This window comes from Cydia pomonella, chromosome 27 (genome assembly GCF_033807575.1).
Source record: "Cydia pomonella isolate Wapato2018A chromosome 27, ilCydPomo1, whole genome shotgun sequence".
Taxonomy (NCBI): domain Eukaryota; kingdom Metazoa; phylum Arthropoda; class Insecta; order Lepidoptera; family Tortricidae; genus Cydia; species Cydia pomonella.
The window spans coordinates 9,989,952-10,013,156 of record NC_084729.1 but is presented as its reverse complement, the minus strand read 5'-3'; the positions used below and the strand labels follow the sequence as shown (position 1 = coordinate 10,013,156).

General features: G+C 39.7%; 1 protein-coding gene across 1 annotated transcript in view; it reads right to left on the bottom strand.

Annotated features, from left to right (window-relative positions):
* Positions 1-2,318: 2,318 nt before the first annotated feature.
* LOC133532623 (oocyte zinc finger protein XlCOF6-like) overlaps positions 2,319-23,205 on the bottom strand; it is a 43,806-nt gene continuing 22,919 nt past the window's right edge. Inside the window, exons 4-6 of the mRNA XM_061871377.1 lie at positions 12,999-13,193; positions 8,169-8,366; positions 2,319-3,955 (exon numbers count right to left, since the gene is read on the bottom strand). Coding sequence (XP_061727361.1) covers positions 3,018-3,955; positions 8,169-8,366; positions 12,999-13,193 — 1,331 coding nt within the window. The 3' untranslated portion in view covers positions 2,319-3,017. The remainder of the gene's footprint in view (positions 3,956-8,168; positions 8,367-12,998; positions 13,194-23,205) is intronic.

The window sequence follows — 23,205 nt, the reverse complement described above, 5'->3', positions numbered from 1 at the left end:
ATTTTTGCATTTGGTAAACAGTTCGTAGTAATATTTGTCCTTTGTTTTAGTTATAAGCTGAGTTACTTCGTTCCTTTTCTGCCTAAGTTTTTCCTGTAGTTCTTCATTTCTTGGATTATTCTTCGCTAGTCGCCATAGGTTATTTCTTTTGTTTATGTCAGTGATTATATTTTTGTTTATCCAGTCGCTACGAGGAGCATTTAAAATTTTTGTCTTCTGTATTGTATTATTAACAATTATGTTTTTTATCATCGTCTTCAGCTCTAAATAATCCCGCGCAGCAGATTGGAAGTCACATGTCTCTGCTGATTTATTCAAATTTTTATAATCAAGAGTCTTAAACTGTGTGCGCTGGATTGTTTTAGGTTTCTGTTTCAGTATTTTTAGGAACATTTGTGCGTGATCAGATAGTGAGGAATCCAATAAAGATAAATTGAAGTCGATATTCTTTATATTGGTGTGAATGTGGTCTAGAATAGTTTTCGTCGTAGCCGTTGTTCGTGTTGAATATTTGTCGTCAATTTGGTTGAGTGTATAATATCCGACTTCTTGCAACATAGTTGTATATTTATCCGTTTTTTGCATCCAATGGTGTTAACAGATTTATGTTAAAGTCACCAAAGATAATTGCTCGATGTCTTTGTAATAACTGGTGTTCAAAGTCCTCTAAGAAATTACTAAAGTTTGTATCACCTGGTTTATATGTAACGCCAATGTCGAAAGCCGGTTTAGTTAAGTGAATCCACAAGTAGTTATTCCCATCGGCATATTTTTTCTCTTTCACGTCATGTTTTAAATCATTTCGTACAAAAATAGTTACTCCACCTCCTCTTGCATCTGTGCGATAGTTAAAATGAAGAGTGTAATTTGGTATTTGTATAGATAGTGCCTCTTGTTCAGTTTTAATCCATGTTTCTGTCAATACAATCAAATGAATTTTATTGCCTGTCGATTTTAATATACACTTAAGTTCTTCAAGCTTGCCAGGTGTAACTATGCTGCGAATATTGGTATAGAAGAAATTCAAGGAATTTGAATTTAAGTTTAGGTCTTCATAGGAGTTTAATAACTGAAACTCCGCGTGAGAGTCAGTCTGTGCATGGAATTTGTCGTTTGCCGCTAAATGTTTTAGTTTTTTGGCGGAGAACTTTTCTCTATTATTGTTGGGGTACCTTTAACACATTTTATTGTGAGATTAGTTTCACCATTATCTTGTCGTTGCTGTAGCTCTTCGCGTAATTTCTTTAAGTAAGACTGTTGGGACACTGTTAAGTCGGAAAATGTTTTTATTCCATCTTTGTCAATTCTGCTTTTGTTTCTTAACACTTTTTTAACAATTTCTGCACAGGCAAAACATACTTTAATTGGTCAATTTTTTCCGGTGCTCGGTTTCCCTAGCCTTATTACAGCTATCGGATCTGGTAAGTTATTAATTGCAGCTCCAATTATTTCTATAACCCTATTTTTGTCGTGTTCTCGTCTTACTGCTTGCTCTTCATCAGTAGATTCCGTGACACCGTACATAATTAAGTTCTTTTCACGTTCAGAGCGATCACGTATTTCGCGGATTAAGTGTTTGTTTAAAGTTTGGGGTTCAACAGGAGCACTTAATGCTCCATACATAAGTTGATTTATGTCACTCTCTAGGTGTTGCATTTTCTCTTCTGTAGCAGAATTGTGTTGTTTAAGTTGTAATATCTCAGCACGAATCAAATTATTTTCAGAAGTTAGCTGTTGTTATTTAAAATGCAATAATTTAATTTAATGTATCCATATATTTATGAACTCGACTGTACCGTAAAGTCGGGTTACATTAACCCAACGGCTACTCAATAACTGCATTCGATTCATTTTTTGCCTTCGTAAATATGATCATGTCTCATCTTTTCGTTCCCAGCTTGGCTGGCTCCCCATCCGTCAACGACGCAATGTTCGCATGTTGTGTACTCTTTCTTCTGTGTTAAATGATCCTCATTCTCCTGAATACCTTAAGTCTCTATTTCAATACTACGGCGTTACCCGGGACCGTCAACTTCGCTCTTCCGGCAATATGTCTCTATCCATCCCTCTTCACCGCACTGGGTTCATGTCGAATTCGTTTTCCGTGCAGGCGGCCCGTCTTTGGAACGGACTTCCCTACGGCATCAAAAATGCTCAAAATAAGTTTGCATTTAAAAAATCCTTACGTGCTTTCTTTGCTAGCAGAATGAAAAAATAATAATTTATGTGTAAGCTCTATATGTTTTGTCGTTATTTATGTATATATTATAAGAAATATAAGTATGTATATTTAGGTATTTATGTATGTATGTATGGTATGTTATCGTATTATATTTGGTTGTTGTTGTTAAAGTAGCACCGCCCACAATCTCTCTGCTTTGCCTAAAGGTTGACTGGTAGAGAATGCCTCATGGCATTAAGTGCGCCTTTTGTACTATAAGGTTTTCTTTTGTGCAATAAAGATTAAATAAATAAATAAACGAGGATAACTTTGGTCGGCGTCTAGTAAAAAAAAGAATCAAAACGTAAAGGACCAAATAAAACCAACATGACAATATGCTGTAATTTCAATGCAATAACTAAACCTTCATCGAATTAATTATAACGACCAACGTAACCCACTCGCATTGGCGCGACAGCAACATAATTACTCGTGTACCACTGTACGAAATTACTCGTGCTAAGCGTCCTTTCTTTATATCCGAGTGTGTATCTTTTGGTGAGACCTTAAATGATCTTTTCTCCTGCACGTGTATTCGCAATAACTACACTGGAAGGGCTTTTCCCCCGTGTGTATCTTTTGATGACGTCGTAGATATGTTTTGCTATGGCTCTTGTAGTCACAGTTATTACAGCCGAAAGGTTTCTCCCTAGTGTGTTTCATCTCGTGATTCCTCAATTCCCCTTTTTTGTAGCACCCGTAGTGACAGTGGCTACACCTGAAAGGCTTGTCGTCTGTGTAAGTCTTCAGGTGAATCCGTAAATCTGCTTTTCTTCTACACTTGTAGCCACAGTGGCTACAACTGAAAGGCTTTTCGTCTGTGTGAGTCATCAAATGAGCACGTAAAATTGCTTTTTTTTTTAAACTTGTAGCCACAGTGGCTACACCTGAAAGGCTTCTCGTCTGTGTGAGTTATCAGGTGTTTCTTTAAATCTGATTTTCTTTTACACTTGTAGCCACAGTGGCTACACCTGAAAGGCTTCTCGTCTGTGTGACTTATCAGGTGTTGCTGTAAAATTGCTTTGCTTTTACACTCGTGGCCACAATGGCTACATCTGAAAGGCTTCTCGTCTGTGTGAATAATCAGGTGTTTCCGTAAATCTCCTTTTGTTTTACACTTGTAGCCACAGTGGCTACACCAGAAAGGCTTCGCGTTTGTGTGAGTTATCAGGTGTATCTGTAAATCTCCTTTTCTTTTACTCTTGTGGCCACAGTGGCTACAACTGAAAGGCTTCTCGTCAGTGTGAGTCTTCAGGTGAGCACGTAAAATGGCTTTTTTTTTAAACTTGTAGCCACAGTGGCTACACCTGAAAGGCTTCTCGTCAGTGTGAGTCTTCAGGTGAGCATGTAAATCTAATTTCGAACTACTCTTGTAGCCACAGTGATTACACCCGAAAGGCTTTTCACCTATCTGTATAATCACGTGAGCCTTTTTATACTGTTTTTTGTCGCCGTGTAGCGTGTGATGTCGTTCTAAACCATAATCCCGTACGGTTGAATGATGTAAAGGCGAGTGAGTGTGTACGTGTATCTTTAAAACCGACTTGTTCGTGAACCGTTCGCCGCAATGGTGGCACTGATAGCTGGCGGCGGCGGCGGGCTCGGCGGCGCGCAGCTTGTACGTGCGGCGCCCGACCCGGCAGCTGCGCCGCGCCGCGTCCGGCAGCAGGCGCTCCAGCCTGACCGTGCACGAGCCAGGCCCACCCGACACCGCGGAGGAGGCAAAAGCGGGTGCTGCAAAGTTCCATGATAGTAATTTGTGTAGCCTTGCCATTTGGCACTGGCTCTCGCTCAGCTCAAATGAGAGAAGGTGTAAGTCTATACAAATAAGCAGAGCCCGAAATTTTCGAGGCAAAACAAAAGACTACTTTGATTACTTTACCACACATATATATGGATAAAATGCAAATTTCTCATCAGTTTTTTAGAAACTAGCTGGTGTAATGAAATAGTATTTTATACAATCGACGACTGGTCTGGCCTAGTGGGTAGTGACCCTGCCTACGAAGCCGATGGTCCCGGGTTCAAATCCTGGTAAGGGCATTTATTCGTGTGATGAGCATGGATATTTGTTCCTGAGTCATGGGTGTTTTCTATGTATTTAAGTATTTATAAAATATTTATATATTATATATATCGTTGTCTAAGTACCCTCAACACAAGCCTTATTGAGCTTACTGTGGGACTTAGTCAATTTGTGTAATAATGTCCTGTAATATTTATTTATTTATTTATTTATTTACAATTGTGATATAATAGAGAGCTTTTTAGTTGAGTACCGTGTTTTGGCAAAAAGTGAGGTATGAGATTGAAAAGCTTGATATCACTATTGTCACAGATTATATAATAGTTTTTACGAACAGATACTTATCTCTCAAAGAAAATGCAAATACCTACCATTTTAATACCTACACAAAAATACAATGGAGTAACCTTCAACGCGCCGCTCCCCGCACCGTGCGCACTGGCGCAACACTAGGGTTGCCGACGCTAGGAAATGATTTCACAAATAAGTACCTACTTAGACTATAGATTCTATAGAAGATACCTATAGTTAGGGAGGCGAATAGGGGAATTTTCGGTAATACTCGAGCGTGGCAGTTTAAGATATGAGAGATACCTTAGACCTAATAGAACAACCTTGTAAAGTATTTAGCTCTATATGTAGTGACGCGCGCCTAGGATAGACGATCAGATTAGTAAAAAAAAATCGATAGTCTGAAATACTCGAGCGCGTCAGATTAAGATATTGGGGGTTGATTTTAGTGTTTTAAGACTAAATTTAACTAATCTGACGATAAGTCCTTGACGCCGCCGAGTTATAGGGTCGCGAACTTTCATGTATGTATATTATTCAATAGCCTGTTGATCCTCAAATTGTTTTTTGGACGTACCGTAAGCAAAACGAAGTAAAGAATTGAAGCAAAAAAGAGGAATTTGCCATAAACATGTAATACAGACTGAGCGCTTCGCGGAAATATATTTTTATATCATTTCATTTTTAGGGTTCCGTAGCCAAATGGCAAAAAACGGAACCCTTATAGATTCGTCATGTCCGTCTGTCTGTCCGATTCTGTCACAGCCACTTTTTTCCGAAACTATAAAAGCTATACTGTTCAAACTTGGTAAGTAGATGTATTCTATGAACCGCATTATGATGTTTACACAAAAATAGAAAAAAAACAATAAATTTTGGGGGTTACTTAGAACTGAAACTCAAAAAATCTTTTTTCATCAAACCCATACGTGTCTATGGATATGTCTTTAAAAATGATATTGAGGTTTCTAATATCATTTTTTTCTAAACTGAATAGTTTGCGCGAGAGACACTTCTAAAGTGGTAAAAAGTGTGTCCCCCCCCCCCCCGTAACTTCTAAAATAACAATAAATAATACAATTCGTACTACATTTCATCTACATTTACGTTGGTTGCATCTATCGCTTTATTGTCATTCTTAAAATCCCCGTTTTATCAAGGAGAAGAAAGGAAAAAAAAGAAACCAAAAAACCTTTTTCGGTCAGATTAAGAGAACCCACCAACATTTTTGTCAGATTAAGAAAATATGCTTTTAGGATACCGAGATAAAGCTCCCATATGAAAATCTGACGCGCTCGAGTATTTCAAAAAAACTTTTTTTTTTTTGCATTTTCAAAAATTCATCGTAACTTATCGTCACGCCGAAATCGTCAGTTTTTTTAAAGGGAGCTTCCTTAGGGCCTACTTAACACCCCTTCCGAAAATCTGACGCGCTCGAGTAAATTTTTTTTTTTTTGCATTTTTGACTACTTTATATTCCTACCCCCACCACGCAAACCGGCAGATTAGTATACCGTTGTTATCAGAGGCACTTGGGGCATACGTAGTATAAATATCTGACGCGCTCGAGAATGCCCAAGTAACTGTTTTTTTTAACATTTTTGAAAAACCGTACACGCCAAACCCACCGCTAAAATGGTTTTTACCATACGAGCTTTTCTTTTCGAAATTATTTTATCTTTCGATTTTGATAGGTCTCGACGGCGCCGTTGAATTACGCCATTTAGCTACCTCGCCTCCCTAACTACTAGAATCTAGATACAAATATAAGTTTTAATTGTCAAACTAGAACTTGCATTAGGTGTATAAAAGGATAATGTAAAATAACTATGAGCTAATTTGTCGTAAAAAATATTAAGTAGCTTGCAAGTATAGTAATTAAAAATAATAACAATAGGTGTACTTATATTGAGAAGGTCTACTTACTTTTCCTATCTATCGGAAGAGCAAAAACGATATTTTTTATTAGTTTTGTTGTTTTTGCTTCCACCCACACTACAAGCTGTGTTATTTGTTCGTGAAGAAGACATTTCTTTCGCATACATTTTGGCATACTCGTATTACGCGCGGCGACGCGACGTGCGTACGTCAGCGCGTGTGACAAGTTGACAACCAACTGGATGCTTTTGCACCGTGAACGGGACGCGATTCGTAGGCATAAATCCGAGCTCGCGCGGAGAGTTCCATAGGGCTGCTATTGTATACAATACTTTTTCTACGAGTCAATAAAAATAATACTTAAACTAATAAAATCATACAGGTAAACAAGTCAAAACGAAAGTTAACAAAATGGTTACTGGATAAATGTTTTTATAGCGTTAAGGCTTACTTAGATTATAAGGAACGGATGATATCATGATATATTTAATTGTAATAATTGATAAATTTTGACATTGTGGGTATTTTTATTTAATTTTTAGATTGTTTAATTATTTTTATGTAAATATTTGTACGCTTGCTTGCATGCTGAATACAAGGATTCCTTTTTATTATTTTAAGACCAAATTGTACTGTATTCTTACAAATAAAGAATTATGAAAAGTATACAGCAATTTAAGACACGCGAGCAGCCGCGATACCTTCATACACGTACGCGCCCCGTATGAAGGGGTGGTCAACGACACCTTCTCGTAACTCTTGAGACCCTGGTACATGCTCCTTGCTAAATTAATTTTTTTCTCGATTTTAGCCACCGTAGCCTATGGAGACTAACAAGCAATGGTAAGCGGTTTTCGTAGGCTATGGATGTTGCTATATTAAGGGTGTCACATGTGCGTTTATGACTTATGAAGCAATTGTTTCTACTATACAACCTAAAATAAATAATTAATTTGAGCTATGTCCTCTAGACCGCGGCGAGCTGTGATTGGTCCACTTCATTATAGTTGACTAAACAGTTTCGAAATGAATATTATAGTTGAGTTGGGAGCCCATGAAAAGTACCCAATTTCAGTTTGGTGTACGAAATCTTAATTCAACCATTACAGTCGACGAGTAGAAAAATAATGTTTCTAACACTAGCTAGATTGCGATAGTCTTTTGTTTTGTCGCGAAAATTCCAGGCTGTGCACATAAGGAATACAAAGGACATAAGTTTTTAAATTTTAAGCAGCCAAATGAAGAGAGACTCGAAAGCACATGTGTACTCTCGATGTAATCAACTAATCAGTAAACACACGCTTGTCTATGGAGCACAAAAAGAATTCAATGTGTTGAGATTTAAAATTGCCGCATAAGAGTACATACTGTAAATTAATTACTGAATTGATCGCTAGATGTCGCTTTTTAAAATTCAAACTAAATAACGATGTGTTTTCCTTGGTCAAGTCAGTAACCAAAAATGAAGTGACAGTGATACAGTGAAGTAGTAGTAAAGTAACAGTGTCTAGTAAAAGTAAAGTGAACCTTAAAGTGCAGTGTTTAAGTGTGGATTTACAACAGCCAGGTGCGAACACAATGTTAATAAAGTTCTACTCTTAAAACGTATCTATTTTCAAAGTTTTCGGAAATAATACTGGATGTCCAGCAGCAGATTTCACAATTTGAATTCCTCGAGGAATTCGCGCTTGTAGGCACATGAATGTGGACCCTGACGTGTTTCATTAAATCAGATTTCAAATCAAAACTTACATGTCTGTTCTTTCTCAGGTCTAACAAATATTTGCTGTTCAATATCAGAGTCTGTATGGGGTGGAGTGGTGGTCTCGCAGCCGGCGGTCCCTCTAGGCTGGTGGCCTCGAGTAGCGTGGCTCGAGAGGCACTCGAGTCGCACAGAGCAATCCCGAGCGAAAAAACCCGCTCCCGTAACAAACCCGCCGTCCGCGACACCTACAGACAAATAACGTTCACTCGTATTATAACACTCATATTTGAGTGAGTTGTGTATAGTTTCTATTTTTCTCCGTGAGCTTCTACGGATTATCGTCTTATCTATTGTTTCAAAATTCAAAATTCAAAAATTTATTCTGCAAGTAGGCCTCAAGGGCTCTTTTACAAGTCAATACAACATTTATAGTAACATCATATAGTGACATGAAAAATACATAACAACATTTATAAATACAACAGCCAATACCTGGGTAAACATTACATTATAATAATCTTAAAATAAATAATTAATACAATACAATAGAGATGTATAGTCTCTATGGTTAAAAACACATTAAATCTGGAGATGTAAAAGGTCCCTAATGTCAGAGTACTAATACTAATAAAATTTGGAGGTGTAAAGTCTCTCCAAGTGTCAAAATAAAATTTATACTAAATAAATAAACCGCGTCTGGACTGTTAAACTAGCAGTCTCATAAACTAATGCTACATTCTGTACATAACTAGTATGTACCAAGTCAAGTATATTATACAATATGACAGAGACGTATAGTCTCCACGGTTAATACATTAAGTTTGGAGATGTATAAGGTCCCCACGGTCTGAGAAAAATAATAATACACAATAATAAGATTTGGAGGTGTAAAGGTTCTCCAAATGTCAAAGAATAAAAAAAAATAAAAAATTGTATGAAATACATATTTCACGTCAAGAGACTGTTAAGCTAACAATCTTAAAACTAGTTCTACAGAATACATAACTACTATGTATTTAATATGTCAATGTCATCATCAAAATAACTAAAACATAACAAACATTAATACATAAGGTTGAACAGCTAGAAACAACAGCGCCATATGCCTCTCCGGGACACTGCACGCAAAACTATTACAGCTTTTGAGACTGGATACTTGGCCATGATTCCGTGTCTCCCAAGTAGTCATCTATTTTATAGTATCCCTTTTTGAGAAGTGCATTTTTGACGTATTGCTTGAATGAAGTATAGGGCAGGTTCCATGCCTCTAAGGGTACTTTGTTATAAAATGTTACACAGTTTCCCATGAACGATTTTTTAACTTTCTGGAGACGAAACTTGGAGACTACTAACTTATGTTTATTTCGCGTATTATAACTATGGATATCGGACAGTTTCTTAAAGGACTTTATATTCTTATGCGTATACATTATCACATCTAGTATGTATTGTGAAGCTACTGTGAGAATATCTATTTCCTTGAATCGTTCTCTCAGTGAGTCACGAGAAGCCATGTTATAAATAGATCTGATTGCCCTCTTCTGAAGAACGAAGATGGTTTCTATGTCAGCTGCTTTGCCCCACGCCAGTATGCCATAAGACATAATACTGTGAAAGTAACTGAAGTAAACTAGGCGAGCTGTCTCCACGTCAGTAAACTGCCTGATTCTTCTTACTGCATACGCGGCAGAGCTCAACCTTTTCGCCAGGGCAGATATGTGAGGGGCCTATTGCAGTTTACTATCTAAAGTAAGGCCCAGAAAAACCGTATTCTCGACAAGGTCCAGCGTTTCGCCATTTAATGTGATGATAGTTTCAGATTTTCTTACATTCGGCAGCGAAAATTTGACACATTTCGTCTTTTTCGCATTAAGAAGTAAGTTATTTGCTGTGAACCATTCTAGTACCTTTTCCAAAGTTTCATTGACTTGGCTATAATCGCTCAGTTTCCTGTCAACTTTGAAAATTAGTGAGGTGTCATCAGCAAATAAGACTATCTCACATTTATGTTTTACAAGGTTCGGCAGATCATTTATATATACAAGGAAGAGAAAAGGACCCAAAATTGAACCCTGTGGAACTCCGAGCTTTACAGTCATTCCAGTAGACTCCGTTCCATTTACAACCACTTTCTGGGTTCTTTGGTTTAAGTAAGACTTAACAAGGCTTAGAGCTTCCGTTGACAGACCGTAGTGCTTCAGCTTGTGTAGAAGTGTGTCATGCTCCACGCAATCAAATGCTTTGGACAGATCGCAGAAGACACCTATAGCATCTAGCGAGTGTTCCCAGGCGTCGTATATGTGCTTGATTAGTACAGAGGCGGCATCAGTCGTCGAACGACCTCTTGTAAAACCAAATTGCTGATCTTGAAGTAGTTCATTCGAGTTGAAATGTCGAAGCAATTGGTTTAATACAATTTTTTCAAACACTTTACTGAGAACAGGAAGTATTGAAATAGGTCTAAAATTTCCAAGGTCATCTTTGCTGCCCGCTTTAAATAGAGGAATGACCTTACTGTACTTCATCAGATCGGGAAATACACATTCTCTAACACAAGCATTAAATATATCGGCCAAATACGGTGCCACTACGTCGATTACAGATTGCATGACTTTCACAGAGATCCCCCAAAGGTCCTCAGTATTCTTTAATTTCAAGGACTTGAACGTTTTAATGATTTCATGGGGGTCAGTATATTGGAAGTATAATTCCATGCTGCATTTCTTGACATTGTTTGTATCTAAGTAAACACCAGCCTTTGCTACAGAGGAGTTCAAGTTCCGTGTAGCATCTGTGGCTATGTTGGTGAAAAAGTGTTGAAAGGCGCCAGCAACATCCAGGTCTGCAGACAATATTCGGTCTTGAACTTTCAGTCTGTAGTGGCCATCACGGGGTTTCGTTTTTCCAGTTTCAGTGTTTATTACAGTCCAAGTAGCTTTTACTTTATTGTCAGCTGACCTGACTTTCTGACCTATAAAGGCAGACTTAGCCGCGGCGCAGACTTTCTTAAACACTTTTGAATATTTTCTTACATATTCTGCAAAATTCTCGTCATGGTTAATGCTCCTCATTTCATACAGGTCATACAATCTATTCCTACTCTTATGGATGCCCACTGTGGCCCATTCACTAAACCTTGTTTTCAGTGATCCTTGCTTTAGAGTCTTTGTTTTAAAAATATTCTTGTGGACGTCATGTATCACATTCGACAGTTCCTTGTATAGTGTATCAGGATCTTGCTCACCTGTAATCAGTGCTGGTACCTTGGATATAACACCTTCTCTAAACCTTTCCATTCGACTGGCAGTGATGGGTCTATATGTAAATGATTGCTGTTGTCTTATAACATTGACTTGGAAATAGGCTTTTTGACCACAGTGATCAGAGTTGAAGCAGCTAAAGATCTCTTTTTTTATAACTTCACAATTATAGAATACATTGTCCAAACATGTCGCCGTGCTAGCTGTAATTCTTGTGGGCTCGTTGAATAGCGGAAACAAGTCAAAAGACTGATAAAGGTTTAGAAGTCTTACAGTGTGTGCATGTGTGGGATCTAATATATTAACATTAAAGTCCCCACAAACTATTACTTTGTGGTTTAAAAACCACAAAGGCGCGTGCCACTATGAAAAAATGGTCAAGCCGCATAGGTATCGTTTATTGAATTACTACTCTATTGAGCACGGAATAAGATTCATTATGAACTAATACAGAATTCTAACAGAAAAGCTGTCTGATCTCTATTGGTGCGTCTAAGGTAGGCGACTAAACGCTCTTAAACCAGCTTAACTTGTGACACTGCGATCCGAAACAAAGATACGTATTCGAAGACCTCGCTTGCACTGGTAATGCGAGCGCACGGCTAGCTAGCGCCAAGGAAGCAATGTTATGTTTCTCGAGGAGCAGGTAAAAAACAGGGCCGGATTTTCACACAAATATATTTGGGTGGTTTTACGAAATAACGCTAACTCTTCAGACTTCTAACAAACTGACACTGTTTGTATGGATTGCTTGAAAGAGTTAGCGTGATTTGACTCTAAACGATATGCATATTTTGTTTTATATTTATTTATTTATGCATACACTATTATGTATATGTTACTTATTTTTTTGTTGACTCATAATATAAATTTGTATAAATGTTTTACTAAATGTGTACTCTATTATAAATAATATCTTTATTTTAGTGTACATAATTATAACATATAGGTCTATTTTAACATTAGTAGTACGGGATTGTTAAATGGATATACATATTTATTACTATTTTAGCATTGTTTTATTGTTTATTTAAAATTAGCCTGTTTAAAGTTTAAATTTAGCAAACAACTGTTTAAACAGTTGATTATGATGATTATTATTGTAATTACACAAACCCATTCTGTTAGATGTGTACCTACTATTTAAATATTGTTATGTTTTATCTCTTTAAATTAAAGAACGTAAAACCACCCAAATATATTTGTGTGAAAATCCGGCCCTGTTTTTTACCTGCTCCTCGAGAAACATAACATTGCTTCCTTGGCGCTAGCTAGCCGTGCGCTCGCATTACCAGTGCAAGCGAGGTCTTCGAATACGTATCGTTGTTTCGGATCGCAGTGTCACAAGTTAAGCTGGTTTAAGAGCGTTTAGTCGCCTACCTTAGACGCACCAATAGAGATCAGACAGCTATTCTGTTAGAATTCTGTATTAGTTCATAATGAATCTTATTCCGTGCTCAATAGAGTAGTAATTCAATAAACGATACCTATGCGGCTTGACCATTTTTTCATAGTGGCACGCGCCTTTGTGGTTTTTAAACAATAGATAAGACGATAATCCGTAGAAGCTCACGGAGAAAAATAGAAACTATACATGTTAAGGAAAGATCAACATACGGCGCACCACCAGGCCGACTGCGGGGCGGTGCGGGCGCTCCGGCCCCAGCACGAGCTCGTCCTTGACCTCGTGCTCGGCGTACAGGCCGGCCAGCATGGCGGCCTCGCTCACGCCGCATCCGTCGTCGCTGTCCGAGCACTCCTCCTTCACACGCTCCTCTTCATCCATGAATTCGGCTTCTTCCTTAACACGGGCTGAAACAAAGGGTTGTAATTACCATTCAATCAAGACAAATATATGGATGAATCAACATAGATTGTTTACAATGCTGCCTACATGTGTGTTCAGTCAGACAACCAGGCCAACACTTCAATGTATAAATACATTTTTATAAATTATTTGGATTATGCAATGTTTATGCCATTATTGTTTCTTCCTAGTCGCGATTCTACACAATATTCATTCCACACAGCTGAAGTTTATCACATGCGATATTTTTTTTTATTTTATACCACGACGTTGGCAAACAAGCATACGGCCCGCCTGATGGTAAGCAGTCACCGTAGCCTATGGACGCCTGCAACACCAGAGGCATTACATGCGCGTTGCCGACCCTTTAAAAACCTGTACACTCCTTTTTTGAAGAACCCCATACTGTAGCCCCTCGGGAAAACCTCGGCAGGAAGCTCATTCCACAGCCGAAGCGTTCGCGGGAGGAAATTCCTCTTAAACCGCACAGTACGCGACCATTTAGGTTCTAGGGTGTGAGGATGAACGAACACCCTGCCGACGGCGAGCGGTGCGGTGATAGAAAGCGGCCGTCGGCATCATGTCAAACAATTCTTCAGAGCACAGCCCATTGTACAAGCGGTAGAACACACACAAGGAGGCAAAGTCTCTCCTTAGACTTAAAGGTTCAATACCGCTTGTGAGTTTGGGATCGTCGACGATTCGTACAGCGCGCCTTTGGACAGAGTCGAATGGTCCAAGCTGGCATGCAGGTGCTCCTGCCCAAAGGTGACAGCAATACTCCATATGGGGTCTGACTTGCGATTTATAAAGCAGCAGTCTTTGCCCCGGAGTAAAGTATCGCCTCGCTTTATTGAGCACACCGAGTTTTTTGGATGCCAGCGCAGCCTTTCCTTCCAGGTGGCTACGGAATTGGACGTCACTGGAAATGTCGACACCAAGGATCCCAATACTCCCTGATATGGTAAGGACAGAGCCTTGGAACTGTGGGACCACAGTAAATGGGGTTTTCTTAGCGGTAAACGCGCAAACTTGTGTCTTGGTGGGGTTGAATCGGACTAGATTGTCCCGACCCCACACCGTAACTCTGGATAGAGTGCTCTCAATGTCCGACACAAGCTTTTCACGACTCTCCAGCACCACAGAACGAGGGATGTTGGCACGGCCTGTGTAATAGGCATCCCCAGTACTGTCGTCCGCATAGCAATGAATGTTGTCGTTAGACAACATGTCATTGATGTGCAGCAAGAACAGCGTTGGGGATAGCACAGAACCTTGCGCAACGCCAGCGTTAATGTCCATGCTATCGGAGCAGCTTCCGTCTACTACGGCTCGTATGCGTCTGCCGGACAAAAAGCTAGCGATCCATTTGCCTAGTCCCTCCGGCAGTCCATAAGATGGTAACTTCGATAGGAGACCCCTATGCCAGACCCGATCGAACGCCTTCGCTATATTCGCGATTCGCGATATTCTTCACAGTTATTATTTCTACACAATCTTGACTCTACCTAGTCGCGATTCTACACAATATTATTTCTACACAGCTGAAGTTTAACACATGCGTTATTCTTCACACAATTATATTTCTATTTCGATGACCAGTTTGGCTTAGTTGGTAGTGACCCTGCCTGCTAAGCCGATGGTCCTGGGTAAAATCTCGGTATGGGCATTTATTTGTGTGACGAACACAGATATTTTTTCCTCAGTCATGGGTGTTTTTCTGTTTATTTACGTATTTGTATATTATATATTCCTTAAAAACCTGTCAACGAAGCATGTTCAATATTTAAAAAAAATAAAAAAATCGTCACATAAATTAGAAATATCACCAAAGCCAAGGATGCCTTAAGTAAAGAAAATGTTCAACTTAGAAGAGCTGCTTTTGTATGATATCTGTGGATAGATTATATTGCCCGTATTGCCCCTAAATAATACTTCTCATCTGGTGAATTAAAAATAATGGTTAAATGCAGTTGTGTAGAATCACATTAATAAGAGTTGCGAAGATTGTACGGTCGAGGAAATAGATTCTTTAGCAATTTGCGGTTCAAGATATTTTTGTTGTACATACTTATGCTAAGAGCTGTCCAATGTAAATTGAACCGTAAACTGCTAAAGAATCAATTTCCTCGACTGTACAAAAACATAATTGTGTGAAATATAACGCATGTGGTAAACTTCAGCTGTGTGGAAATAATATTGTGTAGAATCGCGACTAGGAAGAAACAATAATGGCATAAACATCGCATAATCCGCTTAGAAATATCGGATTCTCGGTTTATATTGTATGAACTTACGCATTTCCGCCAGGTCCGTCTCGGCCTCCTCCTTCACGCGCGCCGGCGACATTCGGCCAGAGTCAGCACTTGCTTCCATCTCTCACAGATCGCGTCACAAATGTTATACTATTGTACAAAAGTCTCTAACTCAACAGTAATTATAGGCATGATACTTATGATATTATTGAAATAAAAAAAATGTAAAATAAATGCCCACGCTTAGCATTATTATAGAATAGCATGACAGTGACACTTACCTTGCGAGTATTGTCAATTGTGACAGTTGAGTTGACATTGACAGACTATTAAGCCACAACAGACTACCGCACCGCACCGCCACCTTGGTGCTGTCAAAATAATCGTTTCTCGCTCTAACTTATGTACTGTCTGCTTCATGCATGGAGATATAAAGTCGCGCTGCGATTCACGTGCATAGTCTGGAGGGGAAGTTAATTTTTTTTTATAAAGGCCACTCCAGACTGAAAAATATTTTCGCCAATCTGATTAAATTGTATAGCCCCCTCCAGACAATGCGCGTGAATCGCGGCGCGACTTCGCGGAGCGAACATACCGCGACGTTGACATAGACTCCACACTCGCACAACTTCACGGCGATTTCGCAGTTTGGTTCGCGGCAAGATGGCGCCGAAGCGTCAGCTGATCGGATTTAGTTTGCGGCAAGGCACTGATTCAAACTGGGAACTGTCAAATTAATTTTTGAGATCAAGTTCGCACCCAATATAACCAAGTAGCCGCCATAGAAAGTTATGACAGATTAACCGACTCGTGAGCGAATCGCGGCGCGAAGCGATTGCAAATGTGGAGACTTGCAAGTTCGCGCTTCGTGTCTCCTTTGACGCGGGCCAAATACCGACAAAAAACGGGGAATAAGGCGCGAAGGCGTGAACAATCTGCGAAATCGACGCGAGGGCCATCCATACTCGCGTTCGCGGCTTCGCGCCTCGATTCGCGCACGAGTGTGGAGGGCCCTTATGATCAAATCAGGTGTTGCGGACGCTAACATGGCTCGCCGATTATTGGGCCAATTACAGTTTTATCAAGCCTACCGCGAAAACCGAAATTCGCAAATTGCGGGGATCTTTCTCTTTTACTCTCACTAAAACGTAATTAGAGTGACAGAGAAAAATGCCCGGTAGCCGCCCTGGGCTATCAAGTAATATAACCGCGAAAATCGAAGTTCGTCAATTGCGAGCATTTTTCTCTGTCACTCTGATTACGTGTTTCTGAGAGTAAAAGAGAAAGATCCCAGCAATTTGCGAATTTCGATTTTCGCGGTAGACCCCTTGATACCAGACCCGATTTCGGGCCCAAGAAATAATATTTTTCCGTTTCACCAAATATCAGCACTTTGTTTACAATATTTGAAATGTAAAAAAATGGTTTTGTTCAATGTTTGATATTTTTGCATATATCAAACATTGAACAAATTTGATAATTATAGACAATGTAGTTTTTACACTTCAAATATTGTTAACGATGTGCTGATATTCCGTGAAACGAAAACGATTATCAGGCCCGAAATCGGGAAGTGTGGATGTAATTGGTGCTTCAACCTCTAACTAGTAATACATATTACGCAAATAATCAATAGTTTTCTTATTATTGCGTATTAAGGCCCAGTTACAGTGACATTTCTTTTACTCCGATATAAATTGACAGTGTGCGCAGACGCGCCATGCTTTCGGTATTGACAGCCTTTAAACACCACGCTGACCGCCGTTAGTGTCGCCAGCTATTGGCAAGGTGCGAAGTTGGTGGAGGGAGAAGTGGCGCTGATAGTCACAGACACACGGAATCTTATGGAAATACGCAATTAATGTTCAGCGGTGTCCATAAGATTTAGCGTAAAAAAAACCCACAAAATGAGGATAGCATCCGTCGTGGTGACCCTAGTGAATAAGTACACTGACAGCAGCGAACGAAAAAAACATTGTTTATTACATAGAAATAGGATAGTATAGAACGACTGTCAAACTTGGAAAGTGTGACCAAAAATGAAATGCAAGTGTCTATGTGTCTATGTGCGAACAAAAATAGTGATGTCATGTTACAACATATTAATAATCTATCGATGTTTAACTGCTTTATCGACTACTTTTTCAAATGTGTTTGAAAAAGTTGAAACTGATAAAGTTGAAGTTGTTTGAAAATGTGTTCGCAAAGAGTTGACTTACCAAAGAAAATTTGAATTTCGCGCCTTTTCCTGCTGACAACTTGGGTTGGATGTGTATACGCTGTGTAAAAGTATACGCTGTCTTGTGTTTCCTTGTGTTGGCAGCATAGCCGTGGAAAAGTGGTTAAAATGTAAGTACTGTGTTGGAAAGTGAAGTTTAAATTTATCGCTAAACATGTACACGTTCAAAAAAGGTATTATAACAATCGTTATTATTTTAAGTCGGTTATAAAGGTAATATCTTAATGATGTCTTGTGAACAACTAATTCCATACCTACTAATATACCGACAAGTTATCGATACAGTCATATGAACATTTTGTCAAGCCCTAGCGTAGAGTAACAGTTTAGGTTTTTACACAAAATATTCTAAATTGTCGACTAATATGATGAAATATTAACACACAATTGAAGAAAAACTTATAATGAACTGTTATAATTGGTTTTTTACACTTTTTATGCTGTTAATTTGATAAAATATCGTTACGAAAATTTCGCTAGGAATTAGACATGTGTAAGTAATGCGCGTAACATCACAAATGAGATATCACTCAAACGCGTAATATTGCATTACGCATCACTCCGAGAAACCAAGCATTACTTCAAACATCACTCGAGCACATGACTGGCCGAAGCGCGCGTAAACTCGTAAAGCATCAATATAGATTGACGCGCCGGTAGTCGGTACGAAAGGTCCGTTCAAGTCTATCTATATACAATCCGCGTAATGTATAATGAGCAATGAGACGTGATGGTGTGATGTGTGATGTTTGTTTGCCATGCTATCATTACTTTGCTATCCCGCTCGCACCCGCACTCACTGCTCGCTCGCTCTCATTCCGCAATGCTTTCGGAACACTTCGGATCGGTCCGCTCGGCTGGTCGGTTCGGTAGCAGTCACATTTGAGTTATTGCAAAATTCATTAAATTGATACGATAACGGATTTTTGCACCTGCAATCGATTTAAAACTGTAATGCGTTAACATAGAGCTTACAATGTTTTTAGTATTTTACCTATAAGGATGCGGCTAAATAATAATTCGCTTGCGAGTTTGAATTTGACGAACAAAAACGTATTTACTATTTATTATTGTTGTGAAATGTTTGGTTTGGTTGACTTTCGCGGCAAACTAAATTAAGCACGAGTGAAGTTACCTATTTATCTACAGTAGTACATTCTCGTATCAGTATCATATCATAATTTTATTGATATACCCAAATAAAAATACTACTACGTGACTCTCGATGGCGTTATCTCATTAATTAACAGATATTTTGTTTTATTTTATGATGCATATTTTACGACTATAAAAATAAAAACATTAACAAAAACGATCTATCACATGGCGGTGACAAAACGCAATGCGTAATAGATCGACGCGCCGATATGATACGCCCTAGAGTCCTAACACTCGCTGCGTAATGTAGTTAGTACTGTGATGACTGTGATGAGTGTGATGTTGCCATCACGCGCGCGCCCGCGCGCTGTATTCGTTCGGGTAAATGTTTCGTTTCGAGTGATAAGTGATGTGATATCTCAGTGTAACATTACGTTTTCGAAAAAGTGATGTGATATAGCATTACTTTTTCAAGCACTGTTTCGCGCATGTCTACTAGGAATATCATAATTACCTGTGAAATGAGTATTTTCCTGGGTTTTTTGGCCCTGAAACACTACAACCCGGCACACAAAATGACACCATCGTCACTAAATTACTTAATGTATAATTTTCTTTTTGATTCGCTTATATTTTTCACGTTAAAAAATACGGCAATATGATTTTGGCCGCCTCGGCCGCCTTCGAACTCAAAATTGGTTACGTTTTCTCATATGTAGTCTGCCTCTTTTGCACTTATGGCTTGTTCATATACGTCATGGCTTCCCTTTCGCACACTTCATCTGTCTGTCAAGCGAAGCGACTGACATGTCTCTGGATTAAACTTAAAATAGCCATCTTGTTTTACATTATGGATAGTGTAAACATCACTCACACAAGCAAACTTGAACCAAAATCTTCTCAATTTTCAAATGGATTTTTCAATAATATTATGTTATAACTGGACATTATTTTTAATTTCGCGCGGACAAACGAATATGTTCTACTTAAATATCAAGGATTAAAGTGCAGAAAATCAATCAAAATGCAACTTTTATATCAAAACTACAATCATTTTTAATAGAGAAAGCATAATTTAACATAATAAGGAATGTTCAATAGCGAGAGAGTGGACTGTAGTTCGAAAAAGGGGGGCGATAGGGAATGAAATTTAGGGGTCGGTTGAGCAAGAAAGTTGTGTTGCGATAAAATTAAATTACTGAGTTGAGCTTGAGTGTAAAAGAACAGTGTAGGGCGAAGTTACCTTCCAGTCCGGGAGTTGTGGAGTGAAATCGTCGGTCGCCGCTGAAGACCGCTGGTGGCGACCGACGATTTCACTCCACAACTCCCGGACTGGAAGGTAACTTCGCCCTACACTGTTCTTTTACACTCAAGCTCAACTCAGTAATTTAATTTTATCGCAACACAACTTTCTTGCTCAACCGACCCCTAAATTTCATTCCCTATCGCCCCCCTTTTTCGAACTACAGTCCACTCTCTCGCTATTGAACATTTTGGCCTTCGATCCGCATAGTTTGATAAAGTACCTATGGTTTGTCGTTTCTCGTTTTATAGTTGCTTACTCAAATTTGTTTTGTCATCTTTTGCATTAAAAATTTAGGGTAGACTTATTAAAAAGTTCGAGGGTAAGCAAGAAAGTTGGTCGTGTAGTGGTGCTTTAATAAAATCATTCGGTCACTTGTTAATATTGCTGGCAACGTTTTTGATAGTTGTCAAGTATCAACTGTCAGCTGTCAGTGTCAGTCATTGAAGTGTAAGCTAAGGTTATGTTGTATGTCTATGAAGCTAAGTGAATTGCAGTTTGTTTTGAAGTTTTTTTTTGTGTAATAATCGCAGTGTTTTGTGTTTATTAACATGTCGCACGGTGATAAATCTGTCGAGAAAGAGGATGGTGTAGACACGGTAATGATTGCTCGTGACTATCAAGTGATGAGAATAGAGTATTTACAGATGCTATCGGATTCGGAATTAGCTTTATGTGACGAGAATGAATTGTGTACAATTGCAAAGAACTTTCATGAAGCACAAATAAGGCTTCTAAGCAATGCTCCGCGAAGCGAGCACCGCGAGATTTGCTCCCATACCGCGATGTTCGACTCGGAAGTTAGGGCAGTGAGATCGCGGTTGCAGAATGGAAAGCAATCTTTCGCTGGGGCTTCGGCAGGTTTGGGGGCACCACAGCCAGTCTTGCCAAAGTTGCCAAAATTACAAATTAAAGCTTTCGATGGTAAAATTGAAAATTGGGTAACCTTTATACAATTGTTTAACTCGTTAGTAGATAAGCGAACAGACATTGCCCCTGTAGAAAAGTTACACTATTTGCTATCGAGTGTGCAGAATGAGGCGTACGACCTTATAAAGAATTATCCTGTGACCGATGATAATTATAAGGTTGCATATGAAGCGCTGTACAAGCAATATAATAAAATTAGATTAATTGCAACTACATACTATGACAAACTTATACATTGTGAGCCAGTGAAAGCGTCTCGGGCTAGTGACTTAAAACGGGTTCATAGGGTTTTTACTGAAAACTTATCGATTTTGAAGGGTTTTGATTTGCCGGACAAAAATTTCTTACTTTTACAATTACTGTGGTCGAAGTTGGATAGGAACACGAAGGAGCAGTTTGAGCTGGAGCATGACTCTGATGATATCCCAGAATATAGTAAGTTGCAGGATTTTATTGAAAGACGACACCGAGCGCTAGATGCTGCTGGGTCAATGGGATTTGTTGCTAGTACTCCTCAGCCTAGTAGTAGTAAGTCTTCGAGTAAGCCAAAAATGGCCTTAGTAGTCTCCGCTCCAATATGTGTGATCTGTGGGCAGGCTCATAGCCTTACATCATGTCCAACTTTTCTTAAATATGACCCCGCTGCTCGATTCAAGTGTGTTAAAGAGAACAAGTTGTGTATTCTGTGTTTGTCGGGGTCTCATTCTGTCAAGACCTGCAAGTCAAAACAGCGGTGTGAGCAGTGTCGGTTCTCCCATCATACACTGTTACATTTTAATAAGGCAAATGTGCCTGTTTCCCCGGCAGTAGGTGTAAATAACTCGCCACCTCCATCAGACACATCAAGTCCGCTGGCAATGGTAGCAAGTAATGTTGCGGCTTCTTCTTTATTCTCAACTGCCAAGGTTTTGGTGAGAAATGCCCAAGGTGACTTAGTAGCGGTAAGGGCTTTGCTTGACTGTGCCAGTGGTTGCAACTTTTTAAGCGAAGCATGTGCACAAAAGCTTGGTCTTCGGGCAGAATATGGGAAGCATTCTGTGACTGGTATCGGTGAAGTGGAGGCTAGGCCCGGTGGCACATTGTCATGTACCGTTTCGCCAAGCCATGGAAGTTCTGATATCTCTATTTCATTGGAGGCTTATTTGTTGCCAAAAATCTGTCCAGAAATGCCAACGGAACAGATTGATGTCTCCTCATGGCAACATATTAGGGGCTTGGAATTAGCCGACCCCTATTGGCACATTCCAGGGCCTGTTGACTTGCTCCTGAATGTCAACATTTTCGCTTCCTCGTTGCGCCCCGGTTTAATCCGTGGGGCCCCTGGCCAGGCGACTGCCCTAAACACCATTTTCGGGTGGATTTTGATGGGTGACGCGGGTGACGGTGCTACGGAGATTTGTCGGTCTCGGTTCCGTGGCAACAGCTGTCAACTGGTCGTGGGCAAGTTGTCAATTGACGACTCTATTAAGAAGTTCTGGGAGTTGGAAGATGTCAGCTCCCCGAACACTGTCATTTTGTCGAAGGAGGATCAGTTGTGCGAGGAATATTTTCTCGCTAACTTTCGTCGCACAGAAGAAGGTAGATTTGTCGTTCCTCTACCTTTTACTGACACTTCCAACAAACCCACTTTCTCGGGCTCTCGGGCCATCGCTCTTAAGAGATTTTCCTCGTTAGAGCGGAAGTTATTGAGTAACTCCGATTTTTACAAAAATTATGTAGCCTTTATGAAGGACTACGAAAGCTGTCGCCACCTTGAGGAATGTGACCCCCCGAAGGTGGATGTGGGGAAGTTCTTCTACATTCCCCATCATGGAGTGTTGAGGCCCTCGTCGACCAGCACTCCTCTTCGGGTCGTATTTGATGCCAGTGCCAAGGACAGCCGAGGCATCTCGCTAAATGACGCGCTACTGCCAGGGCAGAAGCTGCAAAACAACATCTTCCACTTGCTCCTTCGTTTTCGTTGGCATAGTGTTGTCTTCACGGCCGACGTCAAGCAAATGTATAGGCAGATTTTAGTGTCCCCGGAAGATGCTGAATATCAGCGTATCCTTTGGCGTCCGTCTGTCAATGAGCCTGTCCGGGACTATCGACTGCTGACCGTTACATACGGCGTTTCGTCCGCTCCTTACCAAGCTCTCCGAACAATCGCTCAATTGGCCAAGGAATCGGTAGCAGAATACCCTTCCGGTTCA